At 41.0% G+C, this 21,805-nt stretch overlaps 1 protein-coding gene across 3 annotated transcripts in view; it reads left to right on the top strand.

The window, feature by feature from the left end:
* Window positions 1–20,811, top strand: part of LOC124795520 (peroxisomal acyl-coenzyme A oxidase 3-like) — a 342,519-nt gene extending 321,708 nt beyond the window's left edge. For all 3 annotated transcript variants that reach the window (XM_047259589.1, XM_047259591.1, XM_047259590.1), the window contains exons 13-14: window positions 3,009–3,144; window positions 20,443–20,811. In XM_047259589.1, the coding sequence (XP_047115545.1) occupies window positions 3,009–3,144; window positions 20,443–20,696 (390 nt within the window). In that variant the 3' untranslated portion in view covers window positions 20,697–20,811. The remainder of the gene's footprint in view (window positions 1–3,008; window positions 3,145–20,442) is intronic.
* The last annotated feature ends 994 nt before the right edge of the window (window positions 20,812–21,805 follow it).

Here is a 21,805-nt window from a genome sequence, read left to right on the forward strand (position 1 = left end):
AACGTAGGTTTGCCTTTTCTTAATCTTTCTTCTAAGATAAGTCGTAAGGTTAGTATTGCCTCACATGTTCCAACATTTCTACGGAATCCCAACTGATCTTCCCAGAGGTCCGCTTCTACCAATTTTTCCATTCGTCTGTAAAGAATTCGCGTTAGTATTTTGCAGCTGTGACTTATTAAACTGATAGTTCGGTAATTTTCACATCTGTCAACACCTGCTTTCTTTGGGATTGGAATTATTATATTCTTCTTGAAGTCTGTGGGTATTTCGCCTGTCTCATACATCTTGCTCACCAGATGGTAGAGTTTTGTCATGACTGGCTCTCCCAAGGCCATCAGTAGTTCTAATGGAATGTTGTCTACTCCCGGGGCCTTGTTTCGACTCAGGTCTTTCAGTGCTCTGTCAAACTCTTGACGTAGTATCTTATCTCCCATTTCATCTTCATCTACATCCTCTTCCATTTCCATAATACTGTCCTCAAGTACTTCGCCCTTGTATAAACCCTCTATATACTCCTTCCACCTTTCTGCCTTCCCTTCTTTGCTTAGAACTGGGTTGCCATCTGAGCTCTTGATATTCATACAAGTGGTTCTCTTCTCTCCAAAGGTCTCTTTAATTTTCCTGTAGGCAGTATCTATCTTACCCCTAGTGAGACAAGCCTCTACATCCTTACATTTGTCCTCTAGCCATCCCTGCTTAGCCATTTTGCACTTCCTGTCAATCTCATTTTTGAGACATCTGTATTCCTTTTTGCCTGCTTCATTTACTGCATTTTTATATTTTCTCCTTTCATCAATTAAATTCAATATTTCTTCTGTTACCCAAGGATTTCTATTAGCCCTCGTCTTTTTACCTACTTGATCCTCTGCTGCCTTCTCTACTTCATCCCTCAGAGCTACCCATTCTTCTTCTACTGTATTTATTTCCCCCATTCCTGTCAATTGTTCCCTTATGCTCTCCCTGAAACTCTCTACAACCTCTGGTTCTCTCAGTTTATCCAGGTCTCTTCTCCTTAAATTCCCACCTTTTTGCAGTTTCTTCAGTTTCAATCTGCAGTTCATAACCAATAGATTGTGGTCAGAATCCACATCTGCCCCTGGAAATGTCTTACAATTTAAAACCTGGTTCCTAAATCTCTGTCTTACCATTATATAATCTATCTGATACCTTTTAGTATCTCCAGGATTCTTCCAGGTATACAACCTTCTTTTATGATTCTTGAACCAAGTGTTAGCTATGATTAAGTTATGGTCTGTGCAAAATTCTACAAGGCGGCTTCCTCTTTCATTTCTTCCCCCAATCCATATTCACCTACTATGTTTCCTTCTCTCCCTTTTCCTACTGACAAATTCCAGTCACCCATGACTATTAAATTTTTGTCTCCCTTCACTACCTGAATAATTTCTTTTATCTTGTCATACATTTCATCAATTTCTTCATCATCTGCAGAGCTAGTTGGCATATAAACTTGTACTACTGTAGTAGGCATGGGCTTTGTGTCTATCTTGGCCACAATAATTCGTTCACTATGCTGTTTGTAGTAGCTTACCCGCACTCCTATTTTTTTTATTCATTATTAAACCTACTCCTGCATTACCCCTATTTGATTTTGTATTTATAACCCTGTAATCACCTGACCAAAAGTCTTGTTCCTCCTGCCACCGAACTTCACTAATTCCCACTATATCTAACTTTAACCTATCGATTTCCCTTTTTAAATTTTCTAACCTACCTGCCCGATTAAGGGAACTGACATTCCACGCTCCGATCCGTAGAATACCAGTTTTCTTTCTCCTGATAACGACGTCCTCTTGAGTAGTTCCCCCCGCCCGGAGATCCGAATGGGGGACTATTTTACCTCCGGAATATTTTACCCAAGAGGACGCCATCATCATTTAATCATACAGTAAAGCTGCATGTCCTCGGGAAAAATTACGGCTGTAGTTTCCCCTTGCTTTCAGCCGTTCGCAGTACCAGCACAGCAAGGCCGTTTTGGTTAATGTTACAAGGCCAGATCAGTCAATCATCCAGACTGTTGCTCCTGCTACTACTGAAAAGGCTGCTGCCCCTCTTCAGGAACCACATGTTTGTCTGGCCTCTCAACAGATACCCCTCCGTTGTGGTTGCACCTACGGTACGGCCATCTGTATCGCTGAGGCACGCAAGCTTCCCCACCAACGGCAAGGTCCATGGTTCATGGGGGGGGGGGGGGGAAACATCTGGTGGTGATCTTGAAAATCTCATTAACTGCCTTCTCAGTTAGGGAACTGCTACTACCTACTTTTTATTTCTGTCTTGTATCATTTTCAAAAAAGTACAAAATTTGTGTCTTCTCAAACCACAAGTTGGAGATTGTTTCTGCTCATCAGAAATAGCAGGGAACCCAAAATTGAATCCTATGGCACACCATGTCTGATTGCTTCAAATTATGAGTGCCTATAGTTATGCGACTGACATGGAATTGATACACATTGCTTTCTGTCATTCATGTAACATTTAACAGGATTCTGTTTCTTTTTTGTATACCATTGCAGTACTGCTTTCATTGGAAACAGTTGTTTATGGACATGAGTCAAATAATCTTCTTGATTATGAAAGATCTTAAAATCATTTAGTAATGAAATTGATAGCCACTGTAAATTACAATTAGACAACATGATCACAGTACGAAAAAAATTATCAAAAATGCTAACCAGAAAAAGAGAAATTATTTAAATCAGTAAATTCTTTACTTAGAAATAGTAACAATGATTTTACATCTGTTCAGATTTTAATATTATTTCAGTCAACATTTACAACATCTTCTATGTGTAGAAATGATGTCAGTATTAAGCTCCTTACCAAAAGCACTTTAGCTCAACCATTGTAAAACAAGTGTAAGTCACATTCTCATGACCCCTTCCTTTTTTTCTAAACATGGGCATTTCAAATATGTGTATGTATTGTGTACTAGATGTTCATTTTGTTTTTCTTTGATCCTCAATGCAGTAAAAATTCTTGTGTTACAGCATTTTATTCTTTCAAAGTTTTGGGCCTATGCTTCATCAGACAGTGTTGAACCTGCACTCAGGGAAGCCCTAACAAAACTGTGTTCCTTGTATGGAACATGGAGCTTAGAGAAACACACAACAGTTCTTTATCAAGGTAAGGCACAAATCACTTTCAGTGAAACGTTTTTCAGTCTCATGTTTAGATAGTAAGAATGGGGTTCTGCCTCTGATGTCCTTACATTGTGAAATCAGAGTCAGTCACACATCATCTGATGACTCAGAGTCTTAGATCCTTTTTCTGAACTTCCATTTGCAAATTGTTCTGTAACTGGAAATGTATGTTCTGTCTCTGATGAAGAGTGATCAATGTATTATACACTTCCTTTTATTTTAAACACAGTCACATAATATGATAACAATCATAACCAGTTTCAGCAATGCAGAATTGATCAAACTTTTATTATCTCATTATGTAAATACATAAATGATTGATTTCACATATAGGAGACTTGCCAATACAAGTAATATAGTTTGGAATGACAGCAGTATTAGTTAGGGTAAATTGCTGTTCTCCATAAAGAGGAGGCTCTGACAGGCCGACAGCCACACAAAAAAAAAGTTATTTGTCAGATTTAGAAAACCACACAGACATTCACACATTCATTACTCATGTACACATGGCCACCATCATTTTTAGGTGCTGAGATCAGACTGTAGTGAGCAGTAGTCGTGGCTGGTGTCTGTAGTGGCTGTACAAACAGACAGGGGATTGAGAGGCCAAGGGATAGCAAGGATAAGATATACAAAGAAATATAATACTTTCCTTCATAAACACACTATAAGTCATCATTTTTTGTATCTTCTGTGTAGATAATGTGTCATTTATTAGTGTTTGCACTAAGAAACTGAAAGCTTATTTGTGATCAAATAAATAATATTTTGCATAATATTAGGAAATTGTTTCCTATTTAATATGGTTATCTATTTATTTATGTGATCCTCAGGCCTTTGTTGCATGGATGGAAATGGAACTGAAGTGAACAAATGGTGAATATTAAGTCAGCAGTATGAAACTGAAAAACGATCGACATCTCATATAACTGCCCAGTTGATCTTCACCAAAACTTTGTAAACTGTATGTTCCTTCAGTGCATTGTGATTTTGTATTGCAGCAAACAGGAGCCTGACAATTACTTGTGACAGGTATCTAGGCTATATCTCTGAGCCACAGCTGCAGCTCTTCCACAAGTATCTTTTTTCCCCAACGTTTGGGGGAAAAATCAATGTGCATTTGTGACTGTGGAAGAATTTAAAAATATTTTTTAATACAAGAAATCTACACCATCATCATTTACTGACTCATTTTCCAGGTGTGTTGTACCACTGTTCGTCATCATATATTTTTTGTGCCTGAACAACTTCTCCCTTTGGGCATAGTAAGGTGACCCAAGACTGAATCCCCTATTACAGATGTAATACATACAAATTATAGTTTACCCATATTTTACTGTTGTTTTTTAAATAAAAATTTGTAATATTCACAGCAAGTAACGTGACAATTCCAGCTAGAAGCTGCTTCAGCCAGTACTTCCATGAATGTGTGAGTCATCTGTGTGTGAACTAATTAAAGCAGTACTGGCATTGCTAGGATGGGACTCATGACTCGGTTCAGTTAAGATGTGAAATCTATTTTTGTGGCAGCAGGTCAAAAGTTGTAATGAAGTTTAGAAGAAAAGCACCAAATGTTTTAAGTGTGTTATTGTAGGTGTATACCTACGTGCTCATCTTGATGTCATCATAGTTTTGTGTGAGTGGCTATGCCAGAGTGTACCTTTTGCTCACATGGAAACTCCATTGCTAATTTCACCATTGTAGATAAAACTTTGACTCCCCTTCAGTCATTTCCCTCCATAAATGCAGTCAAGTTCCAGCTGCCAGAGATGGCAAATCGTGTGTGTGAGGTGTGCTTGCCTGCATGAATGAATGTGTGTTTGTTTCCTTTTCTGAAGAAGGTTTTGGCCAAAAGCTAAATGTGTGTCAGTCTTTTCATTGTGCCTGTCTGCAACTCAATGTGTCATCTTTACAGTCAGTAGGAATCTTATCTTTTACCTTATATTGTTGATATTCCAACCTGGAGTTTCCATTGTTTTAATAGTATGAAATGCACAGATTGCTACTCACCACACATAGGAGGCACTGAATGACAGGCTGGCACATTGAAAAAAGACTGTTAGATATTATCAGTTGTCAGACTAACTCCTCTGTCAGATGTAGATAAAACACAACTGTACACACACAAACACACATGACTCACACACGTGTGGCCAATGTCGTCTCCAGGAGGTAAGAGCAGACTGTGAATGTGTCCATTGTGAGCAGCGATCTTGGCTGCAGTTTCTAGTGAGGGTACATGAGAGGCATGGGGCAGTAAAGTGAAGGGATATTAGGGTAGGTGTGGGGGTAGTGCCGCTTGTGGAAGTAGATGGCAGGGACTTGGCGGGAACAAGGATGGCAGGCCGGTATATGCAACATTGGGAGACTGTGCTGGGGTACGGAGAAGAGGAAACTAGAGAAGGGGAAAAGACTATGTGGATGTGCTGATGGGCAGAAGGCATGTATGGGAATGGAGTGGAGGGTAGAGATACATGGAGGACAGGAAATAGCTAAGGTTGAGGCCAGAAGGGTTACGGGAATGAAGGATATCTTGTGGGGAGAATTCCCACCAGCTTCATTCAGAAAATTTGATGTCAGTAGAAGGATACAGACAGCACAGGCTGTAAGGCAGTCAAAGTCGAACACACCATGTTGGGTAGCATGCTCTGGAACTGGGTGGTCAACTGGGTGGTCAAGCTGTCTCTTGGCCACAGTTTGGCGGTGGTTGCTCATGTGGACAGACAGCTTGTTTGTTGTCATATGCTTGTAAAGTGTCCCACAGTGGTTGGAGCATACCCATGTAGAATGCTGGAGTTTGTAGATCCACCTGGTTGTGTTAACTGTTGACTCTACCTTTTGCTGAGGAAGGAGATGCTTGTGCCAGAATTGGAGTAGGTGATACTGGGAGGATGTACTGGACAGGTCATGCACCTCAGTCTGTTGGGCAGATATGAGCCACAGGGCAAGAGATTGCGAGCAGTGGTGGAATAGGGACAGACAAGGATATTACATAGGCTGGGTGGACAGAGGAATACCACTGTAGTACCTGTCTTCAGCATACCTCTAACCCCTTCCACACTCCCAGTCCAGCCCCACACATTCTCTCTGTCCCACTAGCACACCTGCACTGTCCTTTCCCTTTCTATGCTTCTCCCTCCCCCCCCCCCCCCTCCTCCGCCCCCCCCCTCCCCTGCCTGCTACTAGCAGCACTACATCCCAATGCTGCTGCACCTAGCAGCCCATCATCCTGTCTCCCACCATGCATCAACACTTCCCATAGGCAACAATACATCATCTTCATTTGTTTGCTGATAATATCTAGATGCTTCCTCTATGTGGTGAACAGCAATCACCTAGTTCATATTGTTGTCATGCTGTCCAAGATTTTCCATGATATGATTTTGCAAAGCTGTGTTATTCAAACTATAAAGTCTCATTTCCTTATACCTCAACATCACCTGATTTAATTTAGCTACATTATATTATGCCTATTTTTATGTTCATAGTATAATGTCTTTTTCAAGATCCTATGCATTCTATTCATCTGCTCCTCCATATCCTTTGCTGCCTCTGATATAATTACAATTCCAATGGCAAAAGACAAAGTTTTTATTTCTTCTCCCTGAACTTTGATTCTCATGACGAATTTATCTTCAGTTTCCTTGACTGAGTGCTCAATGCACATAACATTGAGATTGTGTACAATGCTGGCTCATGTAGTTCACATTTAAAGCTTCCCTCTGCTGTCCTTATACTCATAACCACAGTCTGGTTTCTGCACAAGATGTAAATTACCTTTTGCTCCAAGCATTTTATCCTGGCTACCTTCAGAATGTAAAGAATGTATTCCAGTCAACATTATTAAAATGCTCTAAATGTAGGTTTGCCTTTCTTTAACCTACATTCTAAGGTAATCATCATTTATTTCCTTGCACGTTTCTACATTTATCTAGAATCCAAACTGATGATCTCCCACAGGCTGGTTTCTGCCAGTTGTTCCAGTATTCTGTAAATAATTTATGCCATTGTTTTCAACCATGACTTATTAAACCAATAGTTCAATAATATTCTGTTAGACCTGTGCACTTTGAAATTGGTATTATTACATTCTTCTTTGAGTCTGAGGGAATGTAATCTAGTACAGATGCTTTGTTTCGACTTGGTATTTCAGTGATCTGTCAAATGCCTCTCACTGTATCATATCTCCCATTTCCTTTTCATCTCCTTCATGTCCCCTGTCCATAATATTGTCTTTAAGTTTGTTTCTCTTGCAAAGTTCATTTATATGTTCCTTTTCGCTTTCAGCCTTCCCTTTTTTTCATAGTATGTGCTTGTATTCTGACCTCTTAATATTTGTATAGCCCTCTTTAATTTTCCTGTAGATGGCATCTATCTTTCCCCTAACCATATGTTCTTTTAGAGCTCTCCTTTCTCCATAGCCTTTACCACTTTACTGTTTTGTGTTTTCGGTCAGTCTCATTTTTCCACATGTCTGTGTTCCCATACATCAGCTTCATGTGCTGCATTTTTATATTTTCTCCTTTTATCAGATAAATTGTATATCTCATGTGTTATCCAAGAATACCTGCTGGGCCTTGTTTTTCTTTGCCTATTTGATCCTCTTTTGACATCATTATTTCGTCTCTCAAAGCTTATCATTTGTCTTTTGTTGTTTTCCTTTTCCCTATTTCAGTCCATCATTGTTTACAGTTCTCATTGAAACTGTCAGCAACCTCTAGTTCTTTCCACGTATCCAGATCTCATCTCCTTAATTTTTTACTTTTCTGCAATTTCTTCAGTTTGAATCTGCAATGCACAACCAATTAATCATGGTCAGACTCCACATCTGTGCTTGGAAAAATTTTACAGTGGAAAATCTGCTTATTTGACATCTTTCATGCTATTACATAATCTGTTTGACACATCCCAGTGTCTGCAGGTCTCTTCCACATTTATAATTTTCTTTCGTGATTATTAAACTAAATACAGGGTGTTTCAAAAATGACCGGTATATTTGAAACGGCAATAAAAACTAAATGAGCAGCGATAGAAATACACCGTTTGTTGCAATATGCTTGGGACAACAGTACATTTTCAGGCAGACAAACTTTCAAAATTACAGTAGTTACAATTTTCAACAACATATGGCGCTGCGGTCTGGGAAACTCTATAGTATGATATTTTCCACATATCCACCATGCGTAGCAATAATATGGCGTAGTCTCTGAATGAAATTACCCGAAACCTGGCAGAATGGCTTCACATGCAGATGAGATATACTGCTTCAGCTGTTCAATTGTTTCTGGGTTCTGGCGGTACACCTGGTCTTTCAAGTGTCCCCACAGAAAGAAGTCACAGGGATTCATGTCTGGCGAATAGGGAGGCCAATCCATGCTGCCTCCTGTATGTTTCGGATAGCCCAAAGCAATCACACGATCATCGAAATATTCATTCAGGAAATTAAAGACGTCGGCCGTGCGATGTGGCCGGGCACCATCTTGCATAAACCACGAGGTGTTCGCAGTGTCATCTAAGGCAGTTTGTACCGTCACAAATTCACGAAGAATGTCCAGATAGCGTGATGCAGTAATCGTTTCAGATCTGAAAAATGGGCCAATGATTCCTTTGGAAGAAATGGCGGCCCAGACCAGTACTTTTTGAGGATGCAGGGACGATGGGACTGCAACATGGGGCTTTTCAGTTCCCCATATGCGCCAGTTCTGTTTATTGACGAAGCCATCCAGGTAAAAATAAGCTTCGTCAGTAAACCAAATGCTGCCCATATGCATATCGCCGTCATCAATCCTGTGCAATATATCGTTAGCGAATGTCTCTCGTGCAGCAATGGTAGCGGCGCTGAGGGGTTGCCGCGTTTGAATTTTGTATGGATAGAGGTGTAAACTCTGGCGCATGAGACGATACGTGGATGTTGGCGTCATTTGGACCGCAGCTGCAACACGGCGAACGGAAACCCGAGGCCGCTGTTGGATCACCTGCTGCACTAGCTGCGCGTTGCCCTCTGTGGTTGCCGTACGCGGTCGCCCTACCTTTCCAGCATGTTCATCCGTCACGTTCCCAGTCCGTTGAAATTTTTCAAACAGATCCTTTATTGTATCACTTTTCGGTCCTTTGGTTACATTAAACCTCCGTTGAAAACTTCGTCTTGTTGCAACAACACTGTGTTCTAAGCGGTGGAATTCCAACACCAGAAAAATCCTCTGTTCTAAGGAATAAACCATGTTGTCTACAGCACACTTGCACGTTGTGAACAGCACACGCTTACAGCAGAAAGACGACGTACAGAATGGCGCACCCACAGACTGCGTTGTCTTCTATATCTTTCACATCACTTGCAGCGCCATCTGTTGTTGAAAATTGTAACTACTGTAATTTCGAAGGTTTGTCCGCCTGAAAATGTACTGTTGTCCCAAGCATATTGCAGCAAACGGTGTATTTCTATCGCTGCTCGTTTGGTTTTTATTGCCGTTTCAAATATACCGGTCATTTTTGAAACACCCTGTATTAACAAGGATTAAACTGAGACAAATTCGACCATGTTGCTTCCCTTTTCATTTCTTTCTCCCTAGTCCATGTTCTGTTGTTATTATTATTATTATTATTATTATTATTATGTTTTCCACCATCAAATCCTAGTCCCCCACTACAATTAAGTTTTTGTCTCTCTTGACTACCTGAATTATTTTTTCATCCTACCATATATTTTTTCAATCTTTTCATCTTCTGTGGATCAAGTAAGCACATAAACTTGTATTTCTGTGATTTGTATGTATCTTGGCTATGATAATATGTTGTTGAGTGTTAATTTACTAACATTCTTATTTTCTTATTCATTATCAGGTCTATTCTGGTGCTATCCCTACTTGAATTTTTGTTGATAACCTGACCAAAAATTCTGTTCCTCCTGCTATCAGCTTTCAGTAATTCCCATTATACTTTACTTAAGCCCCTGCATTTCTTTTTTCCAGTTCTGTAACCTACCTACAGAACATCAGTTTCAAATATCCTGATAACATCCTCCTGAGTAGTCCCCCCTGGAGGTCCTTATGGGGGGACTATTTTACCTTCAAAATATATTTCTCAGGAAGATGCCATTATCATAAAGCCACACAGTGGAGCTGCATATCTATGAGAAACATAGTGGCTAATATTACAAGGCCAGATCAGTCAATCACCCACACTTTTGCCCCTGCAGCTAACAAAAAGGCCGCTGCCCCTTTTTCATGTACCATATGTTAGTCTGGCCTCCTCACAGAAACTCTTCTTATGTGGTTGAACCTATGGTACAGCTATTGTATTGTTCAGAAATGCAACTCACCCCATCATTGCAAGTACTATGGTTTGGGGGTGGGGTTTAACATGGTACTTCATGAAATTTGTCACATTTGATGTAAGGAAGGAAGTAGCATGCAGCTCGTCATTAAGACCATTACAGTACAGCGACATGATGGTTTTTAAATTATATGACCATTAATTTTCATGCACCAGGTAGGAGACTTCAAAATATTATTGAAACCCAACAATGAATTCCAATTAGCAAGCAGTTACAAACGTAACAGCACTAATGGCCAACTGGAAAAGAATAAGCTAGACCTGATTTTGAATACAGTGTGGTTTGCTAATGAAAGTAAGTGGATATATATTGTTGTTAGGCTTCCACTAGAGGCTACCTTATATATAATGTGTGAAGGACACCAAATAACTGCAAAATACAGAGGGATGGTAAGACAGTTGGCATCACAGTCAAGAATTTTGACAGAGATTGAAAAACTCATCAAGTGGTGAAAACAGCCTATTGAGTAGACATAGAATCCTCATGAGACTCTGATGCCATCAGAATTTCCACAGTGACCACAGCAGTATGGAAGAATTGATAAATGCAAGTTTTACAGCAAACTGTATTTGATAGTAGCTGACCAACTATTATCACTGTCTAGAATTTGTGCTGTTGATCTCTCTGTATAGAAGGTTGAAGTTATCAAACACATAAAATGTATATTATCTTTATATATGAGGTTGATGTTATTAAACATATAAGAACTGGTAAGAACTGATATTCTAACAAAGAATTTTAATTCAACCTGCTACTGCAGAATAATACTGCAGCAATAAAATACAAGCAAAAGAATGACACCAATATAAAACTTTATTTTTGAAGGAAATGTGCCATTAACAACAAGAAAAAACACAGTCCACAAACAAGCATTTGCTGACAGCAAAATGAGTGAAAGGCTTTAGGACAAAGATTATGCAATACTTCATAACAACAAACTGCTTTTGATGAGCATGTCATCATTACCCTTTACATTTCTAAAAGGAGTGGGAAAGTGTTTTGAATGGTGGTTTGACAAGTGTTACTTTCAAAGAAAATTTACTTTTATGCGAGATGAATTGTGTTATGTGCGAGAATGTGCAATGAACTTCTTAAATCATGGAGTGTTTTACTCTCACTCAAAAGTTAACACTTTGAGGACCAGGTACTTAGACAAATTTCAGACCCAGGAGACCAGCCATTTATGTCATAATTTAAAATTTTACTGGTACTATTGTGTTTGATATGTCTTAAAGGGTAACACACACTAAAAAAGACTGAGCTTTCAGGTTAGTGTTTCATATTTTATTTTAGTTCTTTTGTAGAATACAAATTATACAATAACAATGGCAAAAAGTATAATTATACTTTAAAAAAGAGTGTGAGGTGAGTTCTTCAGCAATTTCACATGTAATTGGACATTGTTTGGAAAAGTTGAAGTGCTCTACAGAACATGTAAGCAGTCCACATTTTGCTGCACATCAGAGAGCTGTCCAAATGCGTTGTTTTTTGCTGGGTTTCATTTACTAAAGTACTGAGAAGTTCTCCATCAGTGTATAAAACCTTTGCCATTCAGGAATTAATAAGTTATACACCTCCAAGAGAAAGTATATTGTTACTTAACATCGAAAAAATATACTTACACCCAGGGTAGAGTGTATTATATTAGGAAAAAAACTGGGATTTTTTTTTCTTTCTTGTCTGTGTGTACACCCTGATAAACCATTCCTATATCACTCAATACCATTGTGAAACAATGGAAAGTTCAGTTTGAAACATCAACCATATCATGAAAAGGATAGAGTGTCACTCACCCTAAAGATGAGATTTTGAGTTGCAGATAGGCATGACGAAGAGACTGTTACACGTAAGCTTTTGGCCAAAGCCTTCTACAGGAAAAATGCACACACACTCATGCAACTTCACACATACATGACCACTATCTCTAGCTGCTCTGGAGGGTGATGTGAGGATTGGGGATGTGTGACAATAAGGCATGGGAAATCTGTTTGTGGCCTAGGTCTGGGGGGCATACTGCCTGACTGTGGAGCCCTTTGTGTACTGGGCATGGGAGTTCTTGTCACTGCAGACATGCCGTCCCCAGGTGGCCAGGATGCATAGGAGGGATTTTTTGGTGTGGAAAAGATGGCAGCTGTCAAGATGCAGGTAGTGGGTGGGTTTAATGTGGACAGAGGTGTCCATCTACATCAGAAAGGAGGAGGTCAACATCCAGAAAATGGCACACTAGATTGAGGAAGACCAGGTGAAGCAGATGAGAGAGAAGGTGCTGAGCTTGTTAAGGAATGAGGATAGGGTATCTCGGCCTTGAGACCAGATCATAGAGATATGGTCAGTGAATCTGAACCAGACTGGGGTTTGGGAGACTGGGAAGGTCTCCACTAGATGGCATATAAATGGGTCAGCATAGTAGGATGTTTTGTGGGTGTCCATGGCTGTGCCACAAATTTGTCTGTATATTTTCCCTTCCTTCAGAGAAGAAGAAGCTGTGTGTTAGGATAAAGTTAGTAAGTTGTATGAAGAATGAGGTTGTGGGTTTGGAGTCTGAAGGATGTTGGGAGAGAGAGTACTCAGCAGCAACAAGATCATGGGCATGAGGCATATTAGTGTATAGTGAAATGGAATCAACAGTGATAATCAGGGATCTGTGAGGTAAAGGGGTGGGGATGGTGGAGAGTTGATGAAGAAAGTGGTTGGTATCTTTGGCACAGGAGGCTAGATTTTTGGCAATCTGTTGGAAGTTTTGCTCAATGAGGGCTGAAATTCTTTTAGTGGGGGCACAATAACAAGCTACAGTAGGGTGTCCAGGGTGGATTTAGGTGTGTGGAGTGACACAGGAATGGTGAAGAAGAGGACAGGTTCTGCAAAGAACCTAATGCTTTAAGCAGGGATTGGAGGTTATGTTGGACTTCTTGGATGGGGATCACACTGGCCGAGTTAGTAGGTGAAGGAGTCAGACAACTGGCAGGTAGTCACCAACAGTGATGGAACTTTTGTCCCCAGGTAGGATGATTAGGTAAGGATCGGTTTTGAGGTTGTGTATGGCTGTCCTTTCTTCTGCTGGAAGGTTGATATTCTTAGATAGGGACTTTGAGAAGAATGGTGAAGCCAAGTTGGAGGTAAGGAATTCCAGAGAGCATGGTTAGGTGGGATGGTAGGAGTTATAATGGTTGGACGGTGGTTTGAACTGGGAGAGACAGTGCTCAGTGTTCGGATTAGGTTGGCTTTGGCTGGAGGGGTTGGTGGCAAAGAAGTGTTTCCATTTCAGGGATCAGAAGAAGCAGATTAGGTCTTCAACAAGTCCAAATGGATAAATTTTGGTGTAGGGCTGATGGTGAGGCCTCTGCATAGGACTGAAACTTCTGTGGAGCTGAGGAATTTGGTGGAAAGATTAACAACAGTGTTCTAGGATTGTTTTGGCTCTGGATTAAGTGAAGGGTTGGTAGCGGTTTAGAGGGATGTGTCAAAGTGAAAAGGTCATTTAGGCAGGGTCTGAGTGTTATGAGGGATTGATGAAGAGGAACACTTTGTGCAGGATAAGAGTTGAACAATGGTGCCTCAATGCTATTACTTACCTTCAGGAGGCGAAATTCCAGAACCACCAATAAATATGTCAAAAGTAGAAAAAAACTGTTCCTACCTTTCATAATAATTAGCTCCTCCATCAGATAGGAAAGAGGGAAAGGTTTTGGAAAAGGGGACATGTTCCTTACCCCTCAGATAGAGAGAGGAAAGATGTGATAAAGATGAAGGGGAGTTATCAGAGAGAACAGGAAGTCAGAGATAGTACATTGGTAGTTTCTGTGGCTGCTACAGGTCGGAGTTATAAATAAAAATGGAATGGGAGGAAGATAAATGAGAAGTGAAATTAATAGTGCACTAATCAAAAGGAGAAAATATGGAAAAACAAGGGAGAGAGAGAAAGATATAAAGAGGAAAAAGAGATAAAGAGACAGAAGGAAAAGGGAGAGTAAATGGGCAAAAAGGAGAAATGGGGGGGGGGGGCGGGGGGGGGGGGCGGGGGGGGGGTCGGGGGGGGGGGGGAGCAGAGAAATAGCATAAAAAGAAGACAAAATAAGAAATACTATAAGTAGACAAAATGGAAAAAATATATGAATAAACAAATGGAAGAGAGGTTTGCTGGTAAACATTAACTCCAGGGGTATGGCGGTTTCTGGGAATATGTTGGAGAGTAAATTCCCATTTCCAAAGTTCTACAGAATGAGTTATCTGGGCACAACTTGTGACTCTCAGTGCTTTCCTCAGAGAGGGAATGGGGATAGCCTTTCCTCAGAGAGGGAATGGGGATAGCTTGGGGAGGAGCAGGACACTCAGTCTGTGGGAAGGGAGGCACCTGCCTGTTGTGTATGTCAGCATTACTGGCCAGTCATTCTGTCACTTTGTATTTTTATGAACTGCCAGTACTGAGAATATTTGTTGCATTTAATGCGCATAAATTAACTAATTGTGCAGACACAATATTAGTGGAAAAGCTGAAAATAGTGCTCGGTAGTTTCAGGGTTTGGATTGTGGTGAGATTGGGACAACAAATAAATAAATTAAGGAAAGCTGTCATCCTTTAATGGAATGATTTCCTACTGAAAACAAAAATGTATGGAGCTTCTTCCCATGTCATTTCATCACAGCACAATAACTGATGTTTGTGAACAGTCACCTTTAAGAGTAAAGCTTTTATTTTGCTACAATCTATTTATATCAATTAATAATTGAAAAATTTTAACTGTAATACCATTAATCTGTTTTGTATAGCGTGCATCTAGTCTGATTTTGTGTGTTTATACTTGTCACACATATTTATTTATACAATGTAATCTGATAGTGGTGGTATTAGATTATATTTTTGTTAATAATATCTTGTTATTATTTCTTGCTGGGCATTTAACATTTTTCAGCTGCAGGATTTTATTTATTTTCCTATAGATCTTTATCCTGCAGAGTACCTTCAATATCTGATATTGTTGACACTCAGTAGACATACAGGCTACTATTGTATTTATTTATTCTTAAATATTGTGCACATAAACTGTTCATTTTGATTTAAATGAATGGCATCATGAAATCATCAAAAGCTATCATAATATATACTTATACTAAGACAAGTAGTTCTGGTTAAGGTTCAAGTTACGATCAGTCCAGTTTCAGATTAACACTACATCAAGTTAAAGGAATATTCCTTACTGTCAAAGATTTAACTGATTGTAATTGCAGCATCTGTCACATACACATACATTTCCTTTGACAGGAATGTACAGAACCTAATTGACAGCTGTGTTTATAGAGTATGAGGGGAATTCAATAAAGACTTTTGTCCCCCTCAAAATACTCCTTGTCCTCCTCTCCTTCCCCCAACACAGTGCACTTGTGTCACCTCTTTTGCATTACTGGATGATGTGACGTCTCTTTTAGGGGCACCTATAAAGCTTTCACTGTCCTGGTCTCATTGTTGAAATGGCATCCCATAAATTCCTTTTTGGCCATTGAGTTAAGAAAAAAGTCACACACAGAAAGATTGGGATTATGAGACAGGTGTTTTACGATAGAGATGTGTGTTTGTGTCAGGAACTCGATAACAGCATGTCCTGGCATGGTCACGATGAAGCTTCTATTAACCAGTGAGGTTCCTTGTCAACTGTGGTGCTTTACCAATTGCTCATGATGTTCTTATAGTAAACTGCAGTGACTGTACTGTGTTGTGGAACTGTGTGAGTGCACACCACCCCCTGGTAATTAAAAAAAATTAACATCGTGGCCTTATTGATTGACTTCCACACTCCTTTTGCGATAGGCATTGACCATTTTGCATCCATTCTGTCATATCAGTAAACCCATGCTTCATTAGCAGTGATGATGATTTGCCACCAAGCATGTCCCTTGTCCTCAATGCATTGTTTCCAGTAGCATTACACAACACAAGCCTTCATTCCCAGTGGATTAGCACACATTGGCACTAGCCTGCTTTTGCTGTGGAGTAAGCAGTCACAGTATCAGTTGTACAAACACCCCAAACATTTTCAAATGTTCTTTTGAAATTGTGTGCGTGCTCCCAAATGATATTCCAAGAATGTATGTAAGCTGTCTCACAGTGAGCTGTGTCATCACAAATAATGATACCTGCTGTGTCGTAGGTTATTTCTGTTACAGCATTAACAGGTGCACCTGCTCCTCCCTGTAATTCATTTTCCCAGCCAGTTTCAAAAGGATGAGGCCAACAAAAACATGCTTGATGAGATATTGCAGAGTCCCCAAATGCTGTCTTCAGATTGTTATAGGTTTCGGTAGCATTTTTCTTCAAGAGAACACAAAACTTTATTGCATAATGCTGTTCATGAAAATTAGCCATGACAGTATTTGGAGCCAATTATGAAACATATTTCACTCTCACAGGCTGCCAACACACAGCTGGCAGAGCTATCGCTGTGAAATTTCTAGTGAATAGTGATTATAGTACGTAGAGTAACAGCATGTGGAGAGATGTCACAAGCAAGCACTTAATGGAAGGAAAAAAATTCAGTGCCAGTCTTTATTGAACATCCCTTGTAGAAGAATTCTACACTCCTGGAAATGGAAAAAAGAACACATTGACACCGGTGTGTCAGACCCACCATACTTGCTCCGGACACTGCAAGAGGGCTGTACAAGCAATGATCACACGCACGGCACAGCGGACACACCAGGAACCGTGGTGTTGGCCGTCGAATGGCGCTAGCTGCGCAGCATTTGTGCACCGCCGCTGTCAGTGTCAGCCAGTTTGCCGTGGCATACGGAGCTCCATCGCAGTCTTTAACACTGGTAGCATGCCGCGACAGCGTGGACGTGAACCGTATGTGCAGTTGACGGACTTTGAGCGAGGGCGTACAGTGGGCATGCGGGAGGCCGGGTGGACGTACTGCCGAATTGCTCAACACGTGGGGCGTGAGGTCTCCACAGTACATCGATGTTGTCGCCAGTGGTCGGCGGAAGGTGCACGTGCCCGTCGACCTGGGACCGGACCGCAGCGACGCACGGATGCACGCCAAGACCGTAGGATCCTACGCAGTGCCGTAGGGGACCGCACCGCCACTTCCCAGCAAATTAGGGACACTGTTGCTCCTGGGGTATCGGCGAGGACCATTCGCAACCGTCTCCATGAAGCTGGGCTACGGTCCCGCACACCGTTAGGCCGTCTTCCGCTCACGCCCCAACATCGTGCAGCCCGCCTCCAGTGGTGTCGCGACAGGCGTGAATGGAGGGACGAATGGCAACGTGTCGTCTTCAGCGATAAGAGTCGCTTCTGCCTTGGTGCCAATGATGGTCGTATGCGTGTTTGGCGCCGTGCAGGTGAGCGCCACAATCAGGACTGCATACGACCGAGGCACACAGGGCCAACACCCGGCATCATGGTGTGGGGAGCCATCTCCTACACTGGCTGTACACCACTGGTGATCGTTGAGGGGACACTGAATAGTGCACGGTACATCCAAACCGTCATTGAACCCATCGTTCTACCATTCCTAGACCAGCAAGGGAACTTGCTGTTCCAACAGGACAATGCACGTCCGCATGTATCCCGTGCCACCCAACGTGCTCTAGGTGTAAGTCAACTACCCTGGCCAGCAAGATCTCCGGATCTGTCCCCCATTGAGCATGTTTGGGACTGGATGAAGCATCGTGTCACGCGGTGTGCACATCCAGCACGAACGCTGGTCCAACTGAGGCGCCAGGTGGAAATGGCATGGCAAGCCGTTCCACAGGGCTACATCCAGCATCTCTACGATCGTCTCCATGGGAGAATGGCAGCCTGCATTGCTGCGAAAGGTGGATATACACTGTACTAGTGCCGACATTGTGCATGCTCTGTTGCCTGTGTCTATGTGCCTGTGGTTCTGTCAGTGTGATCATGTGATGTATCTGACCCCAGGAATGTGTCAATAAAGTTTCCCCTTCCTGGGACAATGAATTCACGGTGTTCTTATTTCAATTTCCAGGAGTGTATTATAAAGTGATGTCCTAAAGCAAACGTTTATAATCTGTAACATAAAATGTCTAATTTTTAATGTAAAATTTTATTATTGTACTCACACCAAAAGTCATATCATGTGAATGATCAGTGAATGACAAATAAATATGAAATATGCATCTACTAAATTATAACTTGCATTCTTCAGCATGCTGTCTGGCCAGACAGTATGCTGAGCACAGCAATGGACTTTTGATTTTTACTCTTGGAGATTGACAAAAGAGTTATGAGATAATAAAAGCATGTATATGTGGCAGATGATGTAACTAAAAAGAATTATATATAAAAACAAAGATGAGGTGACTTACCGAACGAAAGCGCTGGCAGGTCAATAGACACACAAACAAACACAAACATACACACAAAATTCAAGCTTTCGCAACAAACAGTTGCCTCATCAGGAAAGAGGGAAGGAGAGGGGAAGACAAAAGGAAGTGGGTTTTAAGGGAGAGGGTAAGGAGTCATTCCAATCCCGGGAGCGGAAAGACTTACCTTAGGGGGAAAAAAGGACAGGTATACACTCGCACACACGCACATATCCATCCACACATACAGACACAAGCAGACATATTTAAAAGACAAAGAGTTTGGGCAGAGATGTCAGTTGAGGCAGAAGTGTAGAGCAAAGAAGTTGTTGAAAGACAGGTGAGGTATGAGTGGCGGCAACTTGAAATTAGCGGAGATTGAGGCCTGGCGGATGATGAGAAGAGAGGATATACTGAAGGGCAAGTTCCCATCTCCGGAGTTCGGATAGGTTGGTGTTGGTGGGAAGTATCCAGATAACCCGGACGGTGTAACACTGTGCCAAGATGTGCTGGCTGTGCACCAAGGCATGTTTAGCCACAGGGTGATCCTCATTACCAACAAACACTGTCTGCCTGTGTCCATTCATGCGAATGGACAGTTTGTTGCTGGTCATTCCCACAGAGAATGCATCACAGTGTAGGCAGGTCAGTTGGTAAATCACGTGGGTGCTTTCACACGTGGCTCTGCCTTTGATCGTGTACACCTTCCGGGTTACAGGACTGGAGTAGGTGGTGGTGGGAGGGTGCATGGGACAGGTTTTGCATCGGGGGCGGTTACAAGGATAGGAGCCAGAGGGTAATGAGGATCACCCTGTGGCTAAACATGCCTTGGTGCACAGCCAGCACATCTTGGCACAGTGTTACACCGTCTGGGTTATCTGGATACTTCCCACCAACACCAACCTATCCGAACTCCGGAGATGGGAACTTGCCCTTCAGTATATCCTCTCTTCTCGTCATCCGCCAGGCCTCAACCTCCGCTAATTTCAAGTTGCCGCCACTCATACCTCACCTGTCTTTCAACAACTTCTTTGCCTCTACACTTCTGCCTCGACTGACATCTCTGCCCAAACTCTTTGTCTTTTAAATATGTCTGCTTGTGTCTGTGTATGTGTGGATGGATATGTGCGTGAGTGCGAGTGTATACCTGTCCTTTTTTCCCCCTAAGGTAAGTCTTTCCGCTCCCGGGATTGGAATGACTCCTTACCCTCTCCCTTAAAACCCACTTCCTTTCGTCTTCCCCTCTCCTTCCCTCTTTCCTGATGAGGCAACAGTTTGTTGCGAAAGCTTGAATTTTGTGTGTATGTTTGTGTTTGTTTGTGTGTCTATCGACCTGCCAGCGCTTTCGTTCGGTAAGTGACCTCATCTTTGTTTTTATATATAATTTTTCCCACGTGGAATGTTTCCCTCTGTTATATTAACTAAAAAGAATTATTTATTCGGCACCAGAGAACTTTCCTTTAATATGGTGTTAATCTGACACAGGCAGATGCTTGCTTGACAAAAACTGGTTTCAAGTGAATACATGTATATTACAACAGTCTTTGGTTGTTCGATAGTGCTGTTCTTTAAGTAAATTGAAGATGTGCAGCACTTCTTACAGATATTTATTTTGCTTTTAAATTTCAGGGGGATATGCAAAAGGACCCCAGGCAGCTGAGATGATACAGGAGGGAATCCTGCACCTGTGTGCTCAACTTAAAAATAACGCTGTCTCTTTGGCAGATGCCATTGCTCCACCAGATTTCATTCTGAATTCTGTTCTAGGAAAGTCAGATGGCAAAATATATCCAAACCTACAGACACATTTATTCCAGAAACCTAAGACATTTGAAAGACCATCTTACTGGCATGAGCTGACAACCTTACAAAGTAAACTTTAGTCACACCTGAAACATGATGTATATTTGTCATTTTGAAAGGATTTATAGATTTTTGTGATATTTCTACTACTAAGCCAATTAATGTGTCTTTAATGGCACTGTGACTGCACTGTATAACGTGAAATAATGATCTATTTTTAAAACTTGTTGGGAAATTGTGCATCTGTAAATCAATCAAGAAACAGGTTGTTTAATGTACTGATGTTTATGTATAAAATATTATTTTTAGTTTTCAAAAAAACAGAATACACATTTAAAAATACATATTTCACCTTTGTTCCTCTTCTTACATCCTGTGACTTACAGAGGCTGAAGTCTTTCATATAGACACACACACACACAAAGTCACTCTGTAGTATTTCAGTCACAAATATACTGAAAGTTTTTAATTTTGTGCCAATTGTCTAGCAGAGAAACAGAAAGTATTGTAACTTTTGTTCTATGCACCAAGCAGGGTGCTACCTATTGCAGGTAGATAAATGTTAACTGAACAATTTGTAGCAAGTGATCTCTCAGGTTTTCTCAGCATGACTGATTAATGGTGTTGTTTCCTTTGTGGGCACTAAACTCAGCTGAACAGAAGTACACTATTAATCGTTAGTTGGGTTTGAGTTTCATGATACATGTGTGGAGAAATAATTTCAGAGTAGGAAACAACACTTACAGAAACTTATGAAATTGTGAGCCTGCTTGAGCAGCAATACGCTATACAGTTACTGAAGTCAGAATAGCCAAATCATTAAAGTCCGTAGAAGATGCACATCAATTTGGCTCTTACTCATAAAAAATGGAATATAACTGAATGCAAGTAGAGTCAACAATGCAGTAATGTCACTATGATCAAGAAGCAGGTAGACAAAAGTAATGGCAGTGACTTTTGTCCATATTAAAATGAGGAGGACAGTAGGGACATGATAAATGTGCATATTGTGCAGCCATTCATTAAAAAGGAGCACATCACTAAAGTACACTCTAAGAGGAGGGGAGGGGGGGGGGGAGGATGCACCATGAAGGAATTATTCAAATGGGAAAGAAATCAGCAGAAATGATGTACATGTACAGAAAAACAAATGATTACAATTCCAGAAAAAATAGAATATTTATTTAAG

Source organism: Schistocerca piceifrons, chromosome 4, assembly GCF_021461385.2.
Source record: "Schistocerca piceifrons isolate TAMUIC-IGC-003096 chromosome 4, iqSchPice1.1, whole genome shotgun sequence".
Lineage (NCBI taxonomy): Eukaryota > Metazoa > Arthropoda > Insecta > Orthoptera > Acrididae > Schistocerca > Schistocerca piceifrons.